This window comes from Amphibalanus amphitrite, unplaced genomic scaffold (genome assembly GCF_019059575.1).
Source record: "Amphibalanus amphitrite isolate SeventyFive unplaced genomic scaffold, NRLGWU_Aamphi_draft 001265F_arrow, whole genome shotgun sequence".
NCBI lineage: Eukaryota > Metazoa > Arthropoda > Thecostraca > Balanomorpha > Balanidae > Amphibalanus > Amphibalanus amphitrite.
In genome coordinates, this window is record NW_024882758.1 from 105,661 (window position 1) to 132,898 (window position 27,238).

The 27,238-nt window shown below is 47.8% G+C and overlaps 1 protein-coding gene across 4 annotated transcripts; it reads right to left on the bottom strand.

The window, feature by feature from the left end:
- On the bottom strand, positions 1 to 25,383 carry LOC122371633 (homeobox protein Hox-D4a-like). Of its 4 annotated transcripts, none has more exons than XM_043348071.1 (3): positions 25,177 to 25,383; positions 17,178 to 17,944; positions 1 to 1,938 (listed from the first exon to the last, which is right to left on the bottom strand). In XM_043348071.1, exons 2-3 carry the CDS (start codon positions 17,734 to 17,736, stop codon positions 1,400 to 1,402), a joined length of 1,098 nt encoding a protein of 365 aa, XP_043204006.1. In that variant the 5' UTR covers positions 17,737 to 17,944; positions 25,177 to 25,383; the 3' UTR covers positions 1 to 1,399. The 4 variants fall into 4 exon arrangements, with proteins under 4 accessions (XP_043204006.1, XP_043204007.1, XP_043204008.1 ...); XM_043348072.1 differs by lacking the exon at positions 25,177 to 25,383 and adding an exon at positions 22,466 to 22,634; XM_043348073.1 differs by lacking the exon at positions 25,177 to 25,383 and adding an exon at positions 22,500 to 22,591.
- Positions 25,384 to 27,238: the final 1,855 nt, after the last annotated feature.

Below are 27,238 nucleotides of genomic sequence, written 5' to 3' on the forward strand. Positions count from 1 at the left end.
TTTACGGCATTTTATAGATACATTTCGTCTACTGCAGTTCATAACCCGTTTTGCTCAACAATTCAATCTCAGACAGTACGTTAGCACAATTTGACAAGTACGCACGCGCAAAGAGGGTCCAAATAACCATCTGGGAAAACGAATCATAGCATTTGAGTATGGGGCTCACGCCCCCGTCGCAAGCGGTCACGACTAGGTTGCCTGTTAAATAATACTGCTAACACGTCATATGCATCAACTCCTAGCGCAAACTCAGGCAAATCATCTCCTAAAGCCGCCCACCACGGCCTGGATCGAGAAACCTCGCACGAACACTCACAACACTCACGTTTGGTTTGAGCTATTTACATCTGTACAGCCGAACTTGGTGGTAGCAGTTCGCACACGGCAGCGACGTCGGGCAGAGAGGGGGACGGTGCGTTCGCGCCCGGGTCAAATTTCGACACCGACGCGACGACACCGACGCGACGACAGGGTCAGTCGATCTCGACGGTGCTTGTGAACGCTCGGCGGCTTTGAAATGAGAGGTGCCGAACTTCTGAGGGGTGATAGCTGGTCAAATGCAGGGGGAAGGGTCGCGTGGCAGGGACGGGCGTCCCCACGGTCGCAGGAGCACGTCCTGGCTGGCGCGTGCCCAAGAAAGGCGCCGCCTGTCACCGGAGCCTTGACCCGGGGGATAGAAGAGGATCCGGAAGGGAATGAACAGGGCAGGGGACCGACTGAAGGGGCCAGGACAACAGGACCGACACCGTTCCCCTCCGCCGACGTCGTGCAATCCCTGAGATTGAGTATGGCTTCTCGAGTATTCGCGTTGGCCTGACGGCGAGCGGCGCATCCGCATCATGAGCTGGGGCGTCCTCATCATGAGCTGGGGCGTCCTCACTGAAGCGTCCTCGGCGCTCATCGCCCCGCCCGTCTGCATAGGCTACAACGCTATGTCAGAGCTGCGCTCGGCGACACCGGCAGCGTCCACAGGTCACCGAGGTCACCGGGGTCACGCAGGTCATCACCGACCCCCGGAGAAGAGCGCTGACCTGGCTAACACAGAATAACGTCGGCCGTTCGCAGCGTCCGATCGCAGAACGCGCCGACAACGTAAAGCATCTAAATAAATTAAATACAAACTATAACAATATAACCTTTGGTTCGTACGAAATCCCACCTTATTGCTACACATGAAGAGCCGTGGGACGGGCGCGTCGCATCGGGCGCGGCGCAGCGAATCCCTGAAATGGCGCACGGGCGCGCCACGATCGTCGCGAGAGACGTTCGCGACGCGACGACGCCTATTGCGGTGTGTATTGCCACGCGTGCGGCGCCGCTGCCGCTAGGAACCGGACTGCGCGTCGCCGACAACCACACACGCACACACGGGCACAACTAAGTACGCGGGCCCCGATTACAGGTTTGTGAGACCGTACTCGGGTTTGACAGCACCTGGATGCGGCATATGCGCGCCGGCCATCGGGTGCTGGAGGGGGTGTAGACCCGGCGCCGGCGGCGGCGGCCGCGGCGCCGCCGCCTGCTGCGCCTGCTGCTGCTGCTGCTGCTGCTGCTGCTGCTGCTGCTGCTGCTGCTGCGGCGGGTGCTGCTGCTGCGTCTGCGCCTGCGTCTGCTGCGGCTGCGGTACCGTGCCACTAGCCGTGGTGGTCGCAGTCTTTGGAGGGATTGTCGTCGTGACGCCGGCGGGGTTGGTCTTGCGTCGGACGTTCTTCGTGTTGGGCAGCTTGTTGTCCTTCTTCCACTTCATGCGCCGGTTCTGGAACCAGATCTTGATCTGCCGCTCGGTGAGACAGAGACTGTGCGCGATTTCTATCCGCCGCCGTCGCGTCAGATAGCGGTTGAAGTGGAACTCCTTCTCGAGCTCGAGGATTTGGTGCCGTGTGTAGGCGGTCCGCTGCCGTTTTGGCTCCATTCCAGGTTGGAAGGCGCCATTGTCTGAGAAAGAAGAAAACAATTGGGTTAGCTAGCTGCACTCCAATCTATTCATTAGCGTTAGTGGTCTTATAATGAATTTATTATCTGTTGCACCTTTACAATTAGTTCATTAAAATCCCATTTTACCCCAGATACTTCGGTACAGATAACCGACGAGCAATAAAGCTGATGTTGACAGACCAGCGCCACGTCAGTTGTTGTTTTGAAAAAAGAAGCAGCAATTGGCATTAACTCTTTGTCTTTTCAACACTCTTGTTGGCAACAGACTTCGCAAAATTTATTTGTACGTATGATGTAATAATTGTGGATCCAGGGACTTCGTTTCCGTCAAGGTCAAGGCTTCTGAACGGCAATCTGTTAGAATACCCCGCTCAGCTAAAAGCTTCGACACCCAGCAACTTGCAATTAATTCAAGCATCTATTCTTTTCGAAACTCAGTATAGTTACATGACATGAAAAACAATTTCTTTGGAGGTTCGGTGAAATAGTTTCCCCCCAGTAACGTACCGAATAAAACCGTCAACAATCATCAGCGCTACGTTTTTTTTTTCAGTGAATAAGTGAGTGCAGTATTTGGAACTGGAAATGGGCTGTGCACTTGTGCTATGCTATGCATGTGATACATGATGTATCATCATACATCAACTGAAATGTGGAGGTTTCCATTTTGACACCCCACATGATATTCCAGCTCTTTGAACGTAATCCATCTAGCCCTTATCAAAAAAGAAAGACTAGTACCTACTGCACGTGCGCCCGTGCAAAGTAAGATCCCAGACTATACCAAAGTTGTTATTTGTGCTGCTGCTGCTGCTGCTATAACCCATCTAACGGGGCTCCAGCAGCCCATCAGCTTATAACTCCCATCGGTCCAGCCGTTCTCGAGACGTGCAGATTCTAGCCGCCCCATCTGTGATGTATGACAATACATCGATGACACATGGTTATAGCATATAGGTATACGGTAGTGAGCTAGGTCGCTTCTTGTCAATTATCTTACTGATCATCTATACTAGTAGTTAAAACATATAGTGGTAAAAGTATTAGTAAACTCTAATAAGGAAAAATTCATGTATTGTTCACACTTTTCAGTACGCTATCAAAATCATTTCCCACATTTACTATGAGGCATAACTCTGTTATCGTCATTTTTGGAAGTCGATTCACATCGCAATGCACTCAACTACAATGCCCAATGCACATTGTGCAATGTTGCTGCTCAAATCTAAGATTGAATCGAAATATTGACCCTCAACCGCGTGAGTCATTCAAAGGCAGGACAAGAAAAAAAAAACGACCAGCAGTTGGTGTCAATGCATTCCAACGAATTTGTTTCATTAAGCTGCCATAGACCACATTCTCAAATTAACACTTTTTACGCTAAGTCAAGCAACGTTGTTAAGTAGTAAGTTTCGTTATCGTGAGGAATCTAGCTGGATCTATTCAATTGGTATAAAGTACTAAATAATTGCTCTTTTGTCTAACGATAATCGAACATGCATGTATGCATCTGCCTTTGGCACAAAAAAGCCGCAGGCCCCGCACTTTTCGACGCCTATTTAGCAGCGTCAAAGGCTGGAATCACGCCTGACCCTACTCCCTTCACTCATGCATCACTGAATTCGCGCGTGACTCCACCCCGTAGAACCGATGTGTCACAATGGGGACCCCCTTGCCTCCCCCTCCCCACGGCCGGTCCAGCTCAATGGTAGCCGGGTGCTAATAAGATGGAACGGGCCATTTAATTACGTCCGCCCTTATCCACACTAACGATAATTGAAGCCGGTTTCAGGACGATGTGACGATTGTCGGTATGCTTGTCGTAAGCAGATGTTTTAGATATACCCACTTTTTGTCGCTGCTTATAAAAAGCTTATCAGATGGTGAGCTTGTACCTGACTGAGGTATTTGCTATAGCGTCCGTACCCTTTTAGCCGTTGTACAAATCTATTCGTAAAGAGGGGTAGGCACGCTATTAATATCATGCCGTTCAAAAAGCAATTTTTCATGCCGTCTCATTCAAACGTATCCACGAAATAGCAGTCTTATAGGTACTAGTGTTGAACGCAAACATGCGGCTTGTATTCTACTGCACACTGCGTCGAAATTTGACGGGTTATATCTGTCATTCATGGGCCAGTTGAGGTCAGAGACCTCGGCAGGCCTTCCGGATAGGTCAAATATAAGCCGTTCTCACAACGGCTATCTGGCACACATTTGCTTTACATTTGGAGTTGATTTGGTGCATATTTGGTCAAAGTAGGTTCATCGTGTTTCTTTGAAGTTAACAGTTTGGGCTGGACAGTTGTTTATATGTACACCTACTTCTTGCGATTAAAACACTGAAATAAATTAATGACATAAAATATTTGTTGTAAAAGAGCTTTGGTGCAGATTTGGGCAAGTTTGGTGCATTCACCAGATAACCAGTCGTGAAAACGGCTGTTAGAAAACCAGGACGTTCACTTGTAGGGGAGAGTGGGGTAATTTGGCCCGTGGTGTAAATTGGCCGCCCCCACCTGTACGATGTACTCGTATAATAAAAGTGAGTGAAATAACTCTAGTCTCTATTCATTTGTCATGGGTAGAAATAACTGGAGGACAAATGTCAAAACTTTGCCCCTCGTAGTTTTATTCAAAATTAATAAAACGCTAATGTCATTAGAAAATGGTAACTTTTACTTCTGTGTACAAAGTTGTATAACATGTAGTACTTGGGCTAAAAACGAATTCAGACATTATAGCGCCATTCTTGGGGGTGTTCAGCGGTTCCAAGAGCAATTTCATCTAATTCCGTATAGCCGTGATGACTTTATAAACAAAAATTTTCAGAATGGTAATATGGGGTAATTTGGCCGGGACTAGCGGGGCAACTTGGCCGGTGCGCTCATGGTCACTATGCTCGGACGGCCGAGTTTTCATGGTCAATTGTACCATAAATGAAATAATTAATGACCAAATTTGACTACTATGATGCTTTACTTCCGATTAGTCAACTGTAAGAGCATGTGACGTCATCAAAGGTTACCAAACGTTTTTTGCTAATAAATCCTTACATAAAAATGGTACAGCCGCACAAATGGTCTCATTCTGTTCAGCTCGCCAAGGCGCATCGAATGATATGCATGATGACCTTGAATCACGTGAACTTGAGGTCAAGCGACCTGAGGTAACATGACCTGAGGTCAACCTTTGAACTTGACTTCTCGAGGTCAAAACATATATGTTTCGATGCGGAATGACGAGAGAATTACGATGGTACTCGGAGTTTTGGCCTAGCTTGATTACTTCAAAAGTTATTCGTAAAAAACTGTCTTCGCATCTAGAGCCGCTAATTTGGCTATTTTGACCCCTGTGACCCCATGAGTCAACTTCCAAAATGTGGTAAATGCGTCATAGGACACACGTCATTGCTGAATCTGAAACTGACTCGCAATATAACAGAAAATCCCGACCGCAAACTAACACCGGCCAAATTGCCCCACACCCCCGGCTAAATAACCCTGCTAGTGGGGCAATTTGGCCGCCTTGCAGACCTTTGTAATACGTCACAATTTCAATATAAGTAATTACTCTATCATTTCAAGTTCACTGTCCAGTAAAGTAAAATGAATGCGACACCTGCCAGCGTAGAGAAAATGCAGAAATGTGTTGTCAATTTTAAGTTACATCGTTTTCTAAAAAAAGCGGCCAAATTCCCCCACTCTCCCCTATGTATGCGGACTCTAAGGGGAAAACTGGCAAGATATTCGTAGTAATGTTCTCTTCAAAATCCAAACTGTATGTAAATCAGCTGCATTCAATATGGAACATTCGTGTGCGATAATCAAATCGGTTGGCATTAAAAGGCATTGGGAAATATGTGTATGTTGTGAGTTGATGTTAAAGTAACCATCCCACCTTAACATTAGTTTTGAGTTGAGATAGCCAAATTGGTGGCCATGGCCTGCAAATACCGGTTTGGGCACTCACAACATCGAAAAATGCTTTAATTCGGAGATATGGAATTTCAAACTTGCAGTTTTCGGATTCTAAGGGGCTAATGCATTGAGATGCCCCCTTAGAATTTGTGACGTCAGCGGTGATCTAACGATTTTAAAACCTTATACTAACATCTTTGTAAAGCAGTGGTGGTATATGCTATTTGCGCGCAACATCTGCCGCGAACGCCGCACTTCCAAAATGAAGTCGCTAGGAACAGGAGTCGCTAGGAAAATGAAGTCGCTAGGATCCCAAAAAAGTAAACAAAAGTAAAAGTCTAATATCTTGAAAACCGGTGAATATTTTTCGGTGAAATTTGATAGATATTCGTTTTTGCTCTTTCTGAATCGAGCGACATCACTTTCATGCCAATTTATTAACTTTTTTGATGGTGGGAGGGTCCCTTTAATCAAACAAATTGAAAATGGTCAATTCAATCGCTTAACAAAAAGTGACATCCCGCTTGTCATGCTTTGTCACTATATCTCGTGGTTAGAGCAGTGCTGTTCTCCCAGGTTGTTATGTTAGAAAATGCATGAGAGATAAAAGTTAAATACCCCTTTATTCCAAGTAAACATTATCCTGTTTTACAGATGTGTAAGTAACGAAATGGCAAGTGCCAATTACGAGTCCTGTATTGGTAAGTGCATATTTCGCACATGGACCGATTCATTCCCAAATCGTGAGAGATATGCACAACACAATTAAAGTTCGCTGATTACAGTTAAGCCTTAGAATCTCATATACATCTCCTGCATTGCTCAAAACGCTCCCCGCATATATTGCACGGCGGCCTTTCTCAGAATGCGCCCGCCTCCCGCACTTCCGGCACGCGGCGGTAAAACATTTGCTTCAGATCTCAAACACCGCTCAGCGCTTGTTTACGAGAGCGAGTGTGAGCCTCGCGCAAACGGTAGCAGCGCTCACGTCTCCAAAGGCCCGCGCCGCCCTGCTCCACCGCGCTCGGCTGCGCGCTGGTGCGGTCTGTCCCACCCTGTGCAGGCTGCAGGACAGACGGGCCACGCACAAACACATCTCGCTGCAGCTTCATTGAAGATAAGAGCGGCGGCGGCCGCCCCTGCAGTGGCCGCCCGTGAAACGTGCAGAGGTGACATAGGGAGTGAGGCGTGGACGGCGCGTCACGATGTGTCACCTAAGCGTAACGTGGTCGTTACGACGCTGTTACGTCAACGAAGACTGCGCTCCGGCAGTGTCACACAGCGTAGCATCAAGTAACGGCTGGGTTCGATCACAGGACATCCCTGTCTGTCCCCGTGTCCTCGTTCAGCCCGACGTACCGACTGGACAATCAGTGGCGTCCATCGCACCGTCCGACTCTGACTGACGGCCAACCCCTCCTGTGCATTTCGAGGATTTCTGTTTGTTATCTTGGCCGTCTCACGGCAGCTGTCTCGCCGGCCCACGGAATTAATGGGCGCATGTTTTGTGTGACACCACTGTCCGTCTGCCCGGCCGGCGCGTGGGAACCATCCCACTCCGGTGACACCGTTCTGACTTCCTCGCCACGTAATTGAATGAACAATCTGTCGCAATGTGACCATTTGCCGAGCATTGCCGACAATTAAGCGCGTTAGTGGACAGCGGCCGTTGATAAATGATTGCAACCGTGCGCGGCTGCCGCTGCGCGCCGCTCGAGCCCCGGCGATTGACGTTCATCTGATAGCTGCCAGTCGCGGGCGCGTGTCCTTTCCAGGCAGCGGCGCTCAGCATTCCAGAAGGTCGCGTCGACCGCATCCCATACCTTCCCGTGCCGGGGCCATCGCGATCCTGTCGATAGCGGTTTGATGTCTCTATTCGAGCCGGCCGGCGGACCAGCCGGCCGGATTGTGGCCGGAGCGCTCCCAGACCGAAGAATGCGGAGCTTTTGGGCTTTCGGATAGCTGAGCTACTGATTTTAAAGGAATCTACCAAAAGTGGATAAATACTGTGGTTGAGAGGGGGCTCACATCACAATATTAAAAGTCAACTCATGGTTATGCTTCTTGCTTCTGACATATTGTTCTAGCTATATACCTCATATTAATTGGTAATTTAACTTCTTTTTCTCAGCTCGTTCTTTCACTCAGAAACGCCCTTTTCAAATATCACGCACACGCCACTGACTGCACTCTTTTAGCCTGCACTTCGCCGCTCTTCGCACACCCGTCTCCAGACAGTCTCTCTCCTGTCCTCTATCTTTCCCGTCTCTTTCTGTGCTGTCTCTGCTCTCGGCCTCGCCCAGCCGCCTCTCCCTGCCGCTCGCTCTGCCTGTCTTGGCCTCTCTCTCCTCTCCCGTCCCAATTGTTTACCAGTCGCCCGCTGGCTGGCGGCGGCACCAAACGAGTCGGGATTTATGTTTTCATAGCGCGACGACCTGTTTGGTGTGCAGCTCCGACGCCGCCGAGCCGTGTTCCCTGCCGTGTTTTACCGACACTGGCGCGGTGTTGAGGCGTGTTTTGGGGCAGTGCCGCCAAGAACAAACGGTGATAGGCGTATTGGCACGGTGTCGAGCATGTAGGATCAATTGAGGAATTGGGAATGGAAGGTCATGAGGTTTGAATGTCATGGGAGTGAGGATTTGGCCATAATTAATGAAGGTTATCGAATGGATGGGTGCAAAGCCGACGAGAAAACTGCACGGCATCCCACATCGCATTGCAAATATTCATGAATGAAGATAGTTCAATGGCGTCTCTTCGGAAGAAATGAAGACCAAGGAAGAGTTAAGCTGGTGGAATTTCAGAAGACAAAATCTAAACCACAAAGCTGGCAAGAGCAATTCAAATCAGTTGTATACCAATGAGTTGTATCAGTGAGCTGGCGTCTCCTTTATTATCTATCCCGGCAGTCAGAAGGTCTTGCCATGGCGACGTCCAAGCCGAAGAGCACCCAGACATTGCGTGTTCGTCCGCCAACATGACACCCCTGTCCACATAGCTGACCTACTCCGCTGGCCGGTGTCTAATACACCGTGTCGCCGGCACCGGGCGAGCCGCCGCTCCCACACGAAGGAGCCTCACACGTGACACGTCTGGCGACGCGTCACATACCACCCCGCGTGGGACACGACACGTTTCAGTGTCGCGAAACGCCGTAGGAGAGCATGTTTCGCTGGCCGACGGTATGAAACACAGTCTAGTCAGCAGACAGACGGTGATTGTGCTCGTTATTGGAACGAGTCTCAGTGCTGAGCTTGGACACCATATCCACAGTGCCCTACATCGCATTGCAGAGTATATATGGGCCCTGGCATTGATGCCAGTGATTCTTTTCCTTGTGCACAACTGCTGGGGGCTCCCCTACCGCCACCACCGCCGCCGGCAGGAGCAGCGGCGGCGGCGGCGGCGCGGCGGTGGGACGTCGGGCAGCCATGTTTTCGCCGTCCCCCGGCCGGCGGGGAGGGGCGGCGGCGGAGCGGGGCGGGGCGGGGCGCTGCCGCCGCCGGCTCGCACCGTTACAGTCGGTCTCCTTGGAGCCGTGATGACCGGCCAAAATTCGACCGTAATGACTGTTTACTGAGGGGGAAAATGACCAGCGCTGACCGCCACTCCAGCCGGGCCGGGCCGAGCTTCCAGTGGGTTTCACACCGCCCACCGGTCGCGGGCTCGGTGGAACGTGTCGCGTACCGAGCCGGCCCTGGACGCGCGCCTGTGTTATGTCTGACACACGGGACGCATGGTCAGTGAAGTGTGGAGCCGGCCGGCCTGCCGCTGGTCGGTCCAGCATGGCTGCCTTCAAAGGAGAGCGTGTTTCGACCATAGCTGAAAGGTACCGCCGACGTCCTGGCCAAAGCGGCAACTTCAGACGGACACTGGGTCAGAAACTGGGCCCGTCCAGTCATGAGATGCAAGTCATGACGAGATAGGTGCACTGCACCGGGCGCAAACGGGAAGGGGCAATCCCGAGACTGGGCCAGTAATGACTCGCCTATCTTTTTCAGCTTATCGGCCACTTGTGAAGCTGTGAACTGATCGTGCTACATGAGCAACACATTTAAGACACATGACTACCATTCTTTAAAAATCATATTTTTGCTAGCTCTGTCCAAAGCACACATGCGTGAAAAAATGATCATGTGGTGCACCGACAGACCACATTGAGCTGGATGTTTGAAGAGTGCACGAGATGGAGAGGCGTTTCGCCACTATCCACCACATTGGCTACGTTTCCATGGTACAAGCTAAGCCGATTTTGAAAAATGGATTTGCTCCATCGTAGCATTTAGGCGTAATTTTAAAATGTAAATATAGGATTAGATGCTAGCTAAAACCATATATATGTTACAGGGAGTATGCGATTTCAGTTAGTTTGCAACGACCCTAGGGTGGTTGTAACCTCCCTGAACGATCAGTTTGTTTGCAACGACCCTAGGGACGTTACAAAATAACTGCTCGTTCCGGGACGTTGTAACGAAACTAGGGTCGTTGCAACCTCCCTAGTTAGTATGCAACGAACCTAGGGTTGTTACAAAATAACTAGGGAGTTTAAGAAATCATCGAGTCTCGTTTCACAGGGGGCACATGGGGGGTGGTTGCCACTCCCCCAGGTAGTCTTTCTGCTCTGCACTCAACATTTTTAGAGCTAGAAGCCTGATTTTTGGTATAGCTGCTCCTCTATCCTTTCTAGATGTTCACTAAAAATTCAAGTTTTTGTGGTTTTTGGTTTCGGAGATATGACCTTGTTTTTCAGGTCGTCATGACCCAAATGGCCAATTCTCAACATCTTGCGTTGGCTATGGGCCTTGTGAGCTTTTGACACCTTGATTTTGGACTTTTTTGCCAGTCTTACCTCCCGGCTCCCACCTATCATGGAACATGTTGTTCGACGATGTACAGATGTCAAGGTCAGGATTAAGGTCAACCTAGGTCATCTAAAATAATTGCGTTTTAGGCAAGCTGAATTTACTTTTCGTGAAGTTTTTTGACTGCATTATTGGTGAAAGCTTCTCAGATCATGATTTCATGTAATAGGAACACAAACAATCGGTGCACACATCATTATACACACAGACACACACAGACATACAAACACATATCATTGACCTCGACCTAACTTGACCTGAAATGACCTCAGCAGCAAAAATCTGGTCGGGTAGTGTGACAAAGAGGTTCTAGCTAGCTGGGCACCAGAAAACGGCATCGTCATCGCTATATGATAAGCAGCGCACTTGATATCCAACGGTGACCCAAAACAGCAACATTTTTTAGTTTGACCTGGCCTGGAAGGTCAATGACTGACCTGAGAAGGTAAAACTGGGTATCATTGGATTTGTTTCTTCCCAAAGAATCTTTTTGGTCTTTACCGCGAAGCTCTATCTCCAACAGGAACGAAATGGCGCGGGGGGGGGGTGGCAACCCCCCCCCCCCCCATGTGCGTTCTAGGATGGGAAAATGGCATGTGCGGGCGAGGGTTAACTCTCGCCCTTATTGGTGTTTTGCTAGCTGCAAACGCACATGGCGGGGCTAGGTTATTGGTGACTTTCCAGGTCAGGTCAGGGACTCAGAAGTCGGGAAAATCGGGACCTGTTAAAACTTTGGAGAGTTAGCTTGTTACGAGGTTTTTCGGTGCGCTGATCACGAATTTCATGTTAGCTTTGATCACCGATGATGTCTTGATGTTTTTGGGTCAGGTCGGGTCAGGTCAGGTCAGGTCAGGTCAACCAGTAGGCGTCTTGCTAGCTGTCCATAGTAGGTGTCAACCACCACTGACAGCCTCGTGACATGGTACGAAGGCGCCAAAATTACTTCTTAAATGTTCAAATGGGTACTAAATTCGAAATCAGCTCCAAAAACTAGCCTAAAGAATATATGAACCCAGAAGAAGTGAACTAAGTCATCAAAGGTCAATGACCTTGACCTGACCTTCACGTGACCTTGACATCCACTATAATGCATGGGACCATCATCATTTCACATGTTTGAACGTTAACAATCAGAAAAAGACTGGAAACGAGCGGATAATAACCGTTTTTACGAAGGGCTTCCTGGCAAATGCCCATCTAATTTGAACAAATCTGCACCAAATGTGCACCTAATCTGCACAAAATGTGTACTAGATGGCCGTTGTGAAATACTCCTGAGCTGAATGTTCAAATTTTGTTCTTCTTTTCTTTTTAAATGAACTAGATTGAACAAGATTTTCAATGGACAAGATTGCTGACGGCCCTCATGTGAAATAAGACTCTATGAATTCTTAAACTGCCTAGTTATTTTGTAACAACCCTAGGTTCGTTGCATACTAACTAGGGAGGTTGCAACGACCCTAGTTTCGTTACAACGTCCCGGAACGAGCAGTTATTTTGTAACGTCCCTAGGGTCGTTGCAAACAAACTGGTCGTTCAGGGAGGTTACAACCACCCTAGGGTCGTTGCAAACTAACTGAAATCGCATACTCCCTGTAACATATACACTCATTTTTTGCATAAGGTAAATAGTTTCCGAGAAAAACGCTCGTGAAATTTCGCTAAATCGATTTAGATGTGTCATGGAAACGTAGTCATTATCCTTTCATGTAATTCATCTATTTGACCGGACATATATTGCCTGGATAGGTATGTTGAAGATTTGAATGTCTGAAATGGTAAATAGATCTTGTTGATAGTCTTCATAAAATTCAAGCTTATAACAATAGAAAATTAAGGTGGCACTACGTGGAGAATACACAAATACCGCAGGGTGACCCCTCGAGAATGAAATAAAATAACACATGATCACCACGCTTTGTTCACACTTGCAGCAGAGAAAAGTGGCACATAGCTGGAAAGGCCATTGCTGACCATTTGATATGAAACAAAAAACGAATTCGTTTCACTTCTCTTCAGCTCAGGGAAGGCGTTCGAAATGATCACCCTGTTTCGGGCAACGCAGCTCGGCTTGGCACTGGGAGCGGTATGCCATTCACCGCATAGAAGGCCCATAAATGTCAAGCGCCAGTCGCGCTTCGAACCCGGGAGTGTTATAACCGGGAACGTGTGCTCTCACCACGCAGAGTCCAGCGCTCTAATCTTTCTTTCTTTCTTTCTTTCTTATCTTTCTTTTTTTCTTTCTTTCTTTCTTATTCTTGTCTTTCTTGGACAAGATGATCTAGTTATATTATAATTTTTAGTTTAAAAAAATCGCTTGATTGCCACCTCAGGTTCTAATCATTGGGGTAACAGGAATATGATGGATTAATTCGCCTGCAACATCAATTGGCATACCGCTCCCAGTGCCAATCCGAGGGCAGGGTGGTCATTTCGAGCGCCTGCACTGAGCGTAAGAGAAGCGGAACGAATTTGTTTTTTGCTCCACAGTCCACATCAAATGTCCAGCAATTGCCTTTCCAATGATGTTTCACTTGTTTCTGCTAAGTGTTAACAAATCGTCCATGTGTCACACTCCAAAATGATCACCCGGGTATTACGCGTATATTTAGGCACTCCGCATGTATGTATGAGAATCACGCCACTGCCGAACAGGTTGTGTGTTTATGCCTTGTATTAAGATGGTTTCACATAAAGATTTGCGGCCAGGTTATGATAAATCCATTTACCTAAAAATTAATGCAAAGTCAAATTATGACCATAAAACAAACTGGAGAGCACAAAAAATATTGAGCAGCATTAAGTCGTGGCTAGGTAACAATTAGCAATTAGTGATGTCTTGAGTACCTACCTACCGAAAACAATTAGTGCTTTTAACGAAAGCCTCGTAAATGTGGCTAGCATAATACCTCACGTAATCACAGTGTCAAATAACTTAATTGAATTTGGAACTGACACCCAGTCACATTAAAAAGTGTTTTATGCAAGATGCGAATAAGCATTTGACGACCTAGACAACCGAAATTAATAACAGGTACATTTTTTATAAACGCCAGCACGCCGGCCCATCCAAACGTCATCAAATTATGCGTCATGAGGATAGGATGAACGAATATGAACTACAAGACATGAACTGGGTCTGGAATGTGACATTTAGGACTTAATACGGCTGCATAAAATCATCACTTGGCCCTGGTCCTCTCTTCCAGAGGCATGGGTCTATCCCCGAGAACGTGCTCTCGGGTGGTAGCACCTGTTCACTTCCTGTGACCCCATCTGAGACACACCCATTTCGAGCACTCTCCGGGTAATTTTTCCCGCCCGGCCCGGCTGGCGCGGTCCATCTGACTCCACATGAGTCGTACAAGACGCACCGATCGCGCCGCAAATGTCGCCGATACGTCACGAAGACGAGCAGCGCGGCCCGCCGGTGTGAGTTCTCCACATTTGTTGCAGCCGTATGCGTAAACACGCCCCTCGATGCCCATCATGCAGATGGTTTTTGCATAGCTGCCAGTGGCTCCAATGGGGTCATGTTGACTTTGGCAAACGGCGCCGTGTCGCGTGCAAATTGACACCGCATTAATAGTGTCACACGGCTGGCCAGGCGCGACATGTTGGACCAGTAACAGCTGAGGCATTCCTTGATGAACGGCTTGACAACAGCGCTACCGTGGGCCACTAGCCAGTGAATGGATCCACCGAACGGCTCTTATGCGCCCCTCTGTGCACCATTGTGCGCTGTGTGTGCCGCGAACGGTCATATACGCCTCCGCACATCCGGTGTGTGCCTTTCTGACACCGAACTGTCCACACACGCACACATTGCGCGGTCCCGGTGTCACCGTATTTCCATCACAAAAATAGAATAGCTCTGCTGTGGAGGTGGCGCAGCGGTGGAACGGGACGGGGGAGGGACGGAGGCCGGTTGAGAGGCCCGTGAGACAGTTGCAAATGGCGACAGGCCTGCCAGCGGTGGTGATACATGGCCCGGGCGGCGGCGGCGGTGGAGAGCACCACCGGTAGGAGGCTGGTGCTGGTGCTTCGGCCGCCGCCGTCGAGCAGATGTCACCGGAGAGAGAGAGAGAGAGAGAGAGAGAGAGAGAGAGAGAGAGAGAGAGAGAGAGAGAGAGAGAGTGAGAGAGAGAGAGAGAGGGAGAGAGAGAGAGAGAGAGAGAGAGAGAGTGAGAGAGAGGGAGGGAGAGAGAGAGTGAGAGAGAGAGAGGGAGAGAGAGAAGAGAGAGAGAGAAGAGAGAGAGAGAGAAAGAGAGAGAGAGAGAGAGAGAGAGAGAGAGAGAGAGAGAGAGAGAGAGAGAGAGAGAGAGAGAGAGAGAGAGAGAGAGAGAGAGAGAGAGAGAGAGAGAGAGAGAGAGAGAGAGAGAGGATCAGCGGGAGGGCAGACTGGCTAGGTGTGGATATGGAGAAAGGGAATCAGAGAACATGTTCTTTATGGCGGCGACGATCAGCCCACAATTTTCACATTAATTTCTTTTACTCAAGAATATGTTTCGCTGTTTTATGTTGCGTGGATAGAAGAAAAATGTTAAATATCATTAAAACAATTGCTCTCACCTTTCATGGATAGAAATAAAAGATTTAGAGCGGCTTGACGCTGCAATTTTTAGAAACAATTTGTCGGCAAGTTTTTTGATGAGATCAGCTCATAAAGCCAAACTTTCAAATACTCTTTTCCATAAGCAAAAATAGCATGTAAAAAGTAAATACGATAACCAAGCTAGTTATGGTACTGTTACTGTGTTGACTGTTGTGGTAAAACCCCGGGGTTTTTACCACAACAGTCATAAAATAACAGTGAAAATTTTGACTTATCTAGGTCCAACTGAGATTACATAGCGGAGACGGTTCCCAACTAAATTTTTGAATAGTAGGTTTGAGCATATTTACACAAAGGCGTCCGGCTTCATGAGTGGAAAAGCACTGCTGGTGACCGGCCGTGATGCACCCTTTAAAATACAGCTTTTAGCAAGACGCTTAGGATATTGCCTGAAAAGAAATGAACACCCGAAAAATAGGATGGCCACAGGCCCACAGCTTTAGTGGATCCTCCTTCCCTCCCCTCACCAGTTTGGTAGGGAACCGTCACAACAAAAAGAAAAATTCCGTCGGCCATAAATCACCTTTCATTTTGTGAGTCTTAGCTTCGCAGCATTGATTGTTCATGATCATATTTAATGGATCATCGTATAAAACGTACAGTAACGAGCGGGCAGCAGATTCAGCCATGAATCCTTTGTTGTGAAAGGTCACGGCAACGGCTTCAGGCAAATATTGGCCTCATGCCATACGTTATATTGGCCAGTTCCACTTATGGCACAAGCTCCCATTCCGTTATCTAATTCCTCTCCTAAACCGAACGAAAGGGACGAACCGAAAGGGCATATTGAGGCCTAGGGGTGGTTTCAAAAGAATGGCAGAGCCCTCATAGATGATGAGACGCAGAGGTTAATTAGATCACAAAACTCGGCGATAATGGTCTAACGGGGAACAATTGAAAGCAGAGTCAGTAAAAACAACGTGCACTTTTCCCACTGGCCAAGATATTCTAAATAGTCTGAATGAAAAACGTCGGACAAGACATGGGTGTGCCTCAAGCATTTGAATTGCATGCAGCCTTTTTTGCGAAAGAGGTCGATCGGAATAATTAGCAGGTAGCCAAATGTTTCTAGCCGCGGTCTGTCATTCTAATAAATCTAAGAATACAGAATTAGTAAATTAAACAGAGGTATAACGTTTTGATTTTCAAAACTTTTGAAGGAACCACTTTCGAAGGAATCGGACCATTCACCTGATCCATTGAAAATGAATTTTTCGGAATTCCTTTGACGTCAGCCGAATATGGGGTCTTAGATTCAAGGACGTAGAAAAAATGGGTGGGCGCCTCTTATGTAAAACCTGAATGATCCTGAGTGATTCACGGATAGGGATGTGCCATTAAAAGCATCAATAAATAAAAATCAAAACAACTTCAACCTTAACGCCAGTGAACGCAGGTATGTGTTTTCTCCAGACGATTATAGTAATGGTCACTAAGTGAACTTGATTACTTGTTCAGAAAATGCTCTTGATTTCTTGTTCGTAAATGGACAGCAATTATCATGAGCTGAATCTTGAAAAGGTGCATTTACAAGAAGCAAAAACTTTATTACAGTTTATAATTTTGTGTTTTGAGTGCCAATTTCTCCTTATCCAACAAAAAGCACCTACTCAGAATTGCTACAACATCAACGCTATTCATCGTCCCTTACAGAAGAACGGCACTTCATTTACACCCTGGACTTGCGCATATAACATGGTTTCGTGCTACCATCTCATTCTCACCATATACGAATCTAGCCAGGCAAAACTGAGCAGCAGAGATAGACACCCCCCCCCCCACTTTCTAGTACAATTCCCAATCCCACTCCCTCCCGTCCACCCAAACCGCCCGGGTACTCACTTTTGATCCATTCGCCAGCTCCAGCCACGTGAATTTTCTTCATCCACGGGTAGATGACGCGGGCGCTGCCCTCCTGCTCCTCGCCCGTGTCATTCTCGTCGCAGCCGTCTGAGTGGCTCTCCTGACCCTGGCCGCCGTGCTGGGTCGCCGGACCGCCGTGCTGACCCGGGTGACCGGTCATCGGGCCACCGGGAGAGGTCAGCAGCGCGCCGCCCATCGGCGGCTGCGGCGAGCTCACCGGCACCGGAGAACGGTGCAGCGTCGGCTGCGTCGGCGGCGACGGGTTCGGCAGAGCCGGCACTGTATGCGCGCCCATATGCTGGGCCGGGTGCATGAATGAGTTCTGGTAGTAGCCGGCGGCGGCGGCGGCAGCACTCGGGTTATAGGCAACACTCTCGCGTCCGTAGCCCAGGTGGGCCTGAGCGGCCGGGTAGCCATAGTGCTGGTGCTGGGGTATGTAGTACTCACTGTGCGGAATATAGCTCCCCTGGCTGTACTCTTCACTCGGCGGAAACTTGGGGTCCACGTACGGACCCGAGTTCATCAGAAACGAACTCATCGGTGATTAATTTTCGGTGAATTGGATGGAAATAATTTTTCGTGCCGGCGCTCGGTCCGGCCGCGCGAGGCTCCTCCCGGTATCAACAATCCAGCCGGCACGTGACTGGCACCCACCAATCGGACGCCGGCCGCCTGACCCTCGCTGTGACGTCACGCACCGTCGGTCGAAGATGGCGTACGGCAGGCGCCGCGTGACGCTAGCGACCCTGGCGGCAGAGAGGAGAGTCAGTCGGTGGCTCGCGCCGCCACACAATGATGGATCGGCCGGTGGGCCTATTTATTACGTTTTAAACAGAAGAATGATACCATGGGGACACAGACCGATCATTGAGACGTATCTCTGTAACACGAGCTTTACTGCCCCCGAATGACCGCATAGCTGACACCCTGCGATAATTAAAAGGTAATAAAATAAACAAATGAGCCAGCCGGCCTCTCACGCCTCGCGTTTTATGATCTCACCTCTGTGAATGATCTCCCAAACGTCTAGCACGCGTCTAGCCTGCCCTGGCCCTCCACGTGCGCGTGCGGGCTTGAATTATTGCCGGTTAAGCGCTACCGTGGCTATAACAAATGACCAGCCATTAAAACGACACTGATTTTATGTTGGAAACAGCGGGCGACGCATCAATCTTTCTGGTCCGGTCGGAATAACCGGCCGCGCTCGGCTGGGCCGGGCGGCCCGCGTCGAGTTCGCTCGGAGCGGGCTGGCTCTCTGGAGCAGTGTGACTGATTCGGTGGCCGGTCAGGGGTGTAAATATTGACGCACGCCTCCCGCCGGCGACTGAGAAGGATGACTGCTGATCGGTGTCTGTCGGTGGCGGATTACTCAGCGAGCTAGCTCAGGTGGCGGCGGCGGCGTGTCGTCGCCCAGCCCGCTCCCTGGGTGTGATTTGTGACGACTGTTTATCAAGTACGAGTGGCGTGGCTCGAGAGTGGTCAAAGGTAGCCGGATCGGTCAGGCGCCGGTATGATTTGTGTATTATTCGAGTTGATCTGCATGACAGGGACCCATTTTTTACTGTGTGTTTTTGTTTAGGTTAGCTGCGATCAAAAGGAGCCGCTGGAAAAAGCAAATAACTTCTACATGTTGATGTCTGGATGGACAAACTGAGTCCATTCCACTTATCAGGTTATGGGGAGAAAGAAACTCCATGGCAGCAAAAAGCGGAGAGTGTGTTGGACCATGTTGGGCATATTTCCCAACATCGTGTAAAATAAATTAACTTTGTGTCTCGGGTTCTTTTGATAATTAGCTTATTTACCAGATATGACTAGAACATAGTTACATAAGCTCCATAACAAAAGTTAGCGCTTGCTCTTGAAACCCGTTTGGGGGTATGATTTATTTAAGCGGAATTCCCTTCAGCTGGCAGCGAAGTCGAGCAACTTCGATACAAACTCCACAGCCGCTAGTGAGTCTGACATTAATTGATCGTTAGGGCAGTGAAAATAATCACTGGTGATTTACACCGATTGGGGGCCCATCAATTTCGCCGGCTCGTCCCCCACAAGGCCGTTGCGATTGGCGCCGATCATGAGGCAGGCGACACGGTGCAGTGCAACCACGCGTGCCGGCACTTCGTCACACCGAAACTGCAGCCGGGCGGCAGGCGCACCATTACGCTACCCGTGAACGGAGTTTACGCGAACGTGCATGGCGAGACGTCATTTATTTCACATATAGAATGAATACTACCAGTAAAACGCCTTTTGGGCGAAGAACGAGCGAGCGAGATAGTGAGCCCTGCACGTGCGGAAGGGCGAGAGGGTGCTTCCAACGGGCTTGCGCAAAGCACCCTTCTAACCGGTCGCTAGCGGTGTGCCAAATTTGAACGCAATCGGCCCAGCCGTTCCTGAGATCTGTAAGCGGCATTCTGCACGTGCGCACGTGCAAACGGGGTCCAAAATGACTTTTGCACGGCACCCTACTAACTGGTCCCCAGCCGTGTACCAAATTTGAGCGCAATCGGCCCAGCCGTTCTTGAGATCTGGAAACGCCCCCTGCACGTGCGCACGTGCAGTAGCACCCTAACCGCAACACATGGGAATGCATTGCCTGGTGGGTGCCTACCTGTATGCCAAGTTTCAGCGAAATCGCCCCAGTAATTACCGAGTTACTGAAATGGGAACAAATTTGGCACCTCTCATTGTTGTATTTTGCACGTGCACTGGGGGTGACCCACATGCATCGAGGGTATCCTATTTTGGGTAGAAGGGATGCTGCTACCCTACAAAAATTACAGCAAGTCAATCGCCCAAGCGGCTGCTGAGATATGAGCCTCTCAAAATCACTACTTTTGCAAAACAGCTTGAACACCCTTGGCTTTTCACGTGGCACGTGCCACGACGGTCACTGAGGTGTGTCAAAAGTAGTCAATTACGGGGTAGAAGGGATGGGGCTACCCAACAAAAAAGACCGCAGGCCAATCGGTCCAGCGGTTGCTGAGATATAAGCCTCTCAAAAGCGTTACAGGCCGGGCCGGGCCGGGCCGGGCCGGGCCGGGCCGGGCCGGGCCGGGCCGGGCCGCTCATACTGAGATTTCTCCGCTATATTGAAAAGACTCACTTCGCTCGCTGCGCTCGCTCGCTCGTAATAAGCGTTTTACTACGCATGCTGCAATGTTTGCAGCATAGAGTGCAAACACGAATAGAGTACACGAATATCGAAATGCGCTGCCTTATTGCTGTTTGTCAGCAATATAAATTATAAGTTTATGAAAAACTGCAATTATGTTATGTGAGATATGAGTAGTCTATCGACAAGTTGGTAGGCATTCTGCGTGAAATCTAGACAAGAAGAAAAACATAATCAAATGGCCAATTTTAAATTGTGCAGCATTTTTTAATGAATGATTGCTCAGCTCATGATTGACGGTTAACGGTCATGCTTCTGTAGACTGACTCCATTTTACATGCAAATAACATCTGCACTTATGGTCACAAAATAATAACAGCAATCAGGCATCATGAGCCTCTTCCAAAAAGCCAAGGTATGCTTGAATCCTTTCTCTGAGCGAATCTCAATATACAAGCGAGAGGAGAAAATTTCCGTCAAAGTTTTTTTCTGCGAACGAAGATTATCTTTCAAGACATACACAAAGTTGTCTGTAATATGGTGCAGCATTTTGAAGTAATTGTGATAGGGGAAAATGCTTTTTCATTGATTGCACAACTTTAAACCGAACTAAGTATTCTTCCAATTTTCTTCGTTTCTCTCAAACATGTTTTGTGCCTGAAAGCCCTTTACAAATGACACAGACATATAGTTCCATGATGGGCTTTAATAAAATGTCTCATTCTGTTACATGATACAGCTTTAAAGTAAAACGCTCACTTTTAACAAGACACATGTCGCGTGAGATAGATCATGCATACCAAAAGAAGGCTCAGCTAGTTTCTTGCATGGAATGATGCCTCTTGAAAAAAGTTTGGAGAATAAACGACAATAAGATTTTACATGCAAGTGACTTATTTCGACCTGAAAACTTAACTAAATGACGCTCGACGCTCAGCAGTAAGTGCCTACCACAATAAGTTTTCTATTAATTCAGATGTTTCATAATTCAGATGCTCCTCATGTTTCATCGGAACAAAATTCGTCTTGTCCACTGCTCGGGCAATGTTTTGAGAAAGGGTGCAGTGCATATGTCCGTTTTGTGTGGGAGAGCCAACCGTCCAGCGCGATTTCCTCATGAGTCGCCCATAGCTCAGGTCACTATGTGGGCCTTCGGCCGTGTCGGCATTTTCGGCACCTTCCTTACGCGTCCGATATTCGCTATTTTGGCCACAATTATTTTGGAAAACGTCCCCTCAATTCTGTGGAGCATTTTAGAAGTTTACGCACATACCCAGACATTGCCTAGATCTGGTTACAAACCAGGCTAGAAATTGTTAACTGCGTCTGGACTCTAAGATAGTGATAATGACCTAACCGCCGACTTTTTCCCTTCACAGTTGCCAACAAGCTGTCATCTATGCCACCTCTGTGCTCAACATCCGTCTGGCACGGCCACCTCGACCCGCCGACCACACTCAGACGACAGGCGTCGGCATATGTGTGACATCCAACTCCCGAGTCGGCAACATCAACTGCAACATCAACTGTAACGTCAGCTGCAACATCCGTCCAGTCAGCACACGGCTGTCGGCTCGACTGGCGACGGCAGACACGGCCAATTTCATAAGCGACCGCACCGCTTTGTCGTGTTTACATGTGCAGAGGGCTTTTTGCCGTCATTAGCGCGTTGTTCTGCATTGTTTGACCTGGTCGGCAGGGAGGAGTCCTGATGGGGAACAGCACCGGTGAGTGCGGGAGGTCCTCTGTAGGGAGACACGTGTTTATAAGTGCAGCCCTAGCAGGGATATATGCAGAGAGTTTTCAGAAATCTGGCGACGAGGCGGGAGACAGCCCACACAGCAATGTTTTGGCAAGAGGACAAGACCCGACAGTAACTGAGAGACTGACGGTGGTTTTGTTATTTCGCAATGACTTTGCAAAGTGCCGAGTACCGCGGGAGGTTTCACAGCACCTTCAGATGCGAAAGGCAAATGCCGTTGATAGCTGACAATGAGATGTAGAAAACATAAGCGTTGCCAGTGTTCAGAAGATCTTTAACTGGGGCTATGACAGCCCAACGCAATTTGGGAAAATTCAAATTTCCAAGAGGCTATGCCAGAAGGAATATCAAAGCTCGCCACCAAGGGGCAGTATCACCTCCTCCTACCTGTTACCCGCACGAACACAGCGCCTGGGTTCACCTCCACACCACACCGCACCAGTCATCTCGCACCAACACCTCTCGGCGGCCGCCGCGACACAACAGCCGGCCGCGGCCGCCACCCCCAGTGTCGCGGGGACGCAGGGCGCCCCCCGCGGCGGGCATATTTACGTCTGGACAACGAGTTGCGTTGGAGAGGCCGGAAATAGTGGCGATTTCAGGACCGCAAGAATGGACCGCCATTGGAATGATTCTTTTTTAAATCGTGCACTGTTTTCGGCCGGAATTTAATAGTTACTACAAAATATTTTGTAATTACGTTTCCACCAAGAATGAATGCCATCAGGGCTAAATTTTTAATACTATTGCATTTTGTCAAGAAGCATATAGTGCTGTAATATTGCAGTTTTAGCGCGTTTGTTACAAAATATGAAGCGAATAAGCGTCAGTGTAATTCATCAACAGTGCCAGAACAAGAAGTTAACTTGAGGGAAAGCTATACTAATTGCTCTTGTCCATCCACTAAAATTTATTAAATATTTTGCTTTGTGTATTCCAAAAGAAGAGGGAACTATTTCATTTGTGCCTTCATGTCAGAATTGAAGGTGGATCATTAAATTTTCAACGCAGTTTACAAACAAGCATTTGGTCTTTCTCGTTTATAAGCAGTGGCAAAGAAAAGGTTGATCAATCCTGAAGTTCAGTCATCGTACCTCAACTTGGCAGCAAGATCCCCCAAGGACAGAGGACAGAGGATATATTGTAAACCTGTCCTGTTAATCAAAACATTTTTGTGCCTTCAAAGGCTTAAGTTATCTGTGGTGTGTTCGGAGTTAGGCTATATGGCCGCTTTTGTTGTATGTTTATGTGGAGATTGAATATAACTGTGACCCTGTGCTTGTTTGTAGTTATACTTACGGTCAAACAGGGAACAGCACATTCACATAACATACTCACCTAGCAGTTAGCACCTAACTCATAGCTGTACCCTGCAGGATCTGTACTTGTTCATGTCTCGAACATTAACAAAGCACTAAAGTAGCTTAGTAATCATTTCCCACATTTTCTGAGCATCTAACATGACATACAGCAGTGCAGAGCAGCTTCAGAGAAGAAACACTTTAAATGCACAGTCTCACACCAGCCACCCAATGAGCCAGTTCCTCAGTTGACTGTTTCCGACACAGCGTGGCAATGTGAGCTAACTTTTGGCAAGTTGGAGGTTAACAGGTACGATTGAGTTAGGGTGAGTACCTACCTATAACTGGGTGCTACTGCCATGCAGGTCTTGGGTAGGCTGCAAATGTGTGATGATTGAGGTTAGGTCAGCTGTCAGGTTAGTCAGGTTCAGGTATGCTCATTGCTCAGGTCACATTTTTATGGACTTTTGGCAAATTAAAAAACTAACAATCTGATCTTAGGTAAACATACGCAACTACTGACTATAGGAAGTATAGGAACTGAGCACCTACCTACTTGTGCCTACATCTCATACCATGTCAAAGTGGAGTTCCTTGGTGGAAGATTACCCTCAGTACTGTTTATCCCAGCCCTGTGAAGAAAACTAATACTTTTAAGCTTTGAGTCACTGCTGGCCATCCACAGGAAGAAACGCTGAGACTGAGAGCTTTGTCATTGTATATTGGACCAATAATGACTATCACGAATGACTACCTATGAACACATAATATGATCACATTGTTGCAATGCATGGATTGTCACATTGACAATTTTACTACAATCCTTTTTTCAAGAAATACAGTGATGATGATTAACATCAAAATCAACATAAAGTGGATTTAGTGATCCAAGCTTTCTCCTCCAGTAGCAATGGAATGATCGCCTGTTTCATTTGCCAGACACTGAGTACCTGATGCACATTACAATCTGCATAGCATCTAAGCATAGTAAAACTGCCCAAGTCCATTCATTCTAGATTTTAACTTGATAGTTAGCACTAATTTATCTTGCTGTTGTAAGTTATCATTCAATATTCATACCAATACATCAATATGCGCTCATCAGTCAACATTTTCTGGCATGATCCTGCTCAGCGTGCTCTTCAGTATTGCTCCAAGGTCTGCAATATTATAGCTTGTTTTTGGACAATAAGCTCTTTTAATTTTACTTTTTCTTGCTGATATATGAGCCCGATCAACTTGCGTTTATCAACCAAAATTTCATAACTTGTTCAACTTGATATTGATATTGCTCAGTAGTCAGGACCTCTGTCAGCCTCCTGGATACTTCAGATTGTTTTCAGTCAACATGCTTCTTAAATATGATATAAGTCAATCTTAAGGGATTCAAAACATCCAACAAAACGACGTACAAGAGCAAGAAAACCAGGGTATTCAGAAGAAAACCACCAGATAAACTAAAAAATGGCCTTGGAACAGAGCCAAGTGGTGCTTCATTTGTTTGTTTACATTGATTGTAGTGGTGATGTATTTTTAGGACTCTGAACGTCGGCTTATAAAAAAATGAAACGTTTTTACAAAAGTTGTAAGGCAAGTAATATTTATCTGAAAGAACTAAAATATTCAAAAGCCAAACACTATGAAATACATGAATCAGAACGAAAAAGTAACCCAAAAATCCAGCCTAATCATCGGCTCCTAAAACTGCAACACAATCGGCACTTTTCCCCGCAACTCGTTGTCCAGACGTAAATATGCCCGCGGCGGCGGCGGCCGGCGGCCATGTTCCCCCGTTACCTGTGCGTGTTTGTCCCGCTCCCCGCTTCTCCTCGGCATAGCTGGCACACACTGACGCTGCTGGCGTCTGTCTGCTCGGTCCGGCGCGGCTGTGGGCACCTGGCTCGGCTCTCGGCGGCTCGGCTCGGCTCGCAGCGGCGCGGCGCAGGTCGGCCCGACTCGGCACCTCCGCGCGGCGGTGAGCTGACGCGGCGACTGGCGCTACCCACCGCCGCCATACCGACCGACCGGCATCGCTGCATGTCGGGCTCCCACAGGCCGAGACGATTAGTGGAGGCGGTGCCGCCCCCGACGCTACGACGGACTCGATACGGCGCAGCATAGCGTGGGAGCTGAAGGGGGTTCGAGGGCCCCATAGGAGAACGAGGGGTCGGAGGGAGGCTTTGAAAAATATATTTTGATGTATTTTTGTGAGTAACTTTATCCTCCGACATAATATCGGTGGTTTCATGGTCAAAGAGTGCCTAACATTAAACTAGGAGTTTGTTTAGGTAATTGCCAAAGTAAGTCTGCTGGTAAAATAACCTTAATTAGATGAACTGTGAAGGATTGAATTAAGTCAGATAACTAGCAAATTTTCAAAATTTTATTTGCTCTGTCATTATCTGTTTGTACGTTGGATTTGAAGACAACCATGCTAATCTTTGACCAGTTACCCCAGTGACTTTTCTTTTTCTTTATCAAAAATAGGTGAACGATTGTCACAATATCACAAAAAACGGCCAACACCAGTCGGCACGCATGAACATTGAAATTTAATTCGCACGTAAATGCCTCTGCTGACAAGCAAGATTTGTATTTGCGCAATATTTCTCTGCTTTATTTCCGTGTAATTCTAGACAGGCACCCCAAGCGTCACTGTATTTTCAATAAGATTCATTAGTTCCCAGCTAATGGCATCTTCTTGTTTCTAGCCTTGCAAATCACTTCATCATCTACTTATTTCGTAGTAATCAATTTCATTAAAGTCAGTGCATGACTGTTGTCTCTCATCATGAACGGAGTAGCATCACTTCGTTGAATTGCCGTCACGTCTGCACCGTTTGAGTTTTACTATTGTTTTATGCCTAGCTAACAAATGATGGAATCACTAGGGTTACCCGCGTGCTCCGCAACGCCAAGGGGGGATTTTTTGACCCGTGGGTATTGGGTTGGTCTGTGTCGATTTGGTTGGTAGATATCCATTTCGTTCGATTGCCTTTTGACGGCCAAGCATTTTGTAAGAAAACAAAAAGATACATCGCATCGAGGTGCCCGTGTCGTATTATCATGCGTTCTACTTTAGAATGATTCGAAAACTGGCGTGAAGTCTTTTGAGGGCCATCGATGAATTTCGCTAAAAATGACAATGTAATGGTTTGGAACATTTACATTTTTAAGGATACTGTTGCTTATCATGCGAAAATGAAGAGTGAATATTGGACAGAATTGAATGCTCTATCCAATGGTACCATATTCAATTGCCAAAGGTATCAGGTTATGCAGCAAACCCCGTGTGATTAATAAAGTGGCACAAAATTGACAAACACCATTTTCTCCTGTGATTTGCACCACCTTGATTTCGATCAATCAGCTTTTCACAATTTTTATATGAGAGGCGGTACCTTTCTCTTGCAAATAGGCGTTGATTCAACTCGCTCCATTTAACGGTCACCAAAAAATAAAATTAATTCCAAAATCCCTCAAAAACCGCAATTTTTCAAATAAAAGTGCCCTCTCCGGTGCACGTGGCGCGTGCTATCCTCTGCATTGCACACCATTCAATAGCCCGTTCAATTCTGTACACGATGCTGTTTTCCCCGTGCCGGTCGGACCCCTGGTCACCAAGATATTGCACGGGAACTGGACCCGTGTCGGCCAAAATTAGCCGTTTTCGCCCGATTTCGCACGCCGATTTATACATGTAAAGTCTATGACGCGAATTTGCACTTTTTGAGCACGCGCCACGCGCTCCTTATCAATCCGATCGAGCTGAGACCCCTCAAAGGCACGTCGCGCATCCTTGATCTATAAGTTGTGCAAATTTCAGCGTGCTAGGTGCAACGGTCTGTCCTGTAGTCCA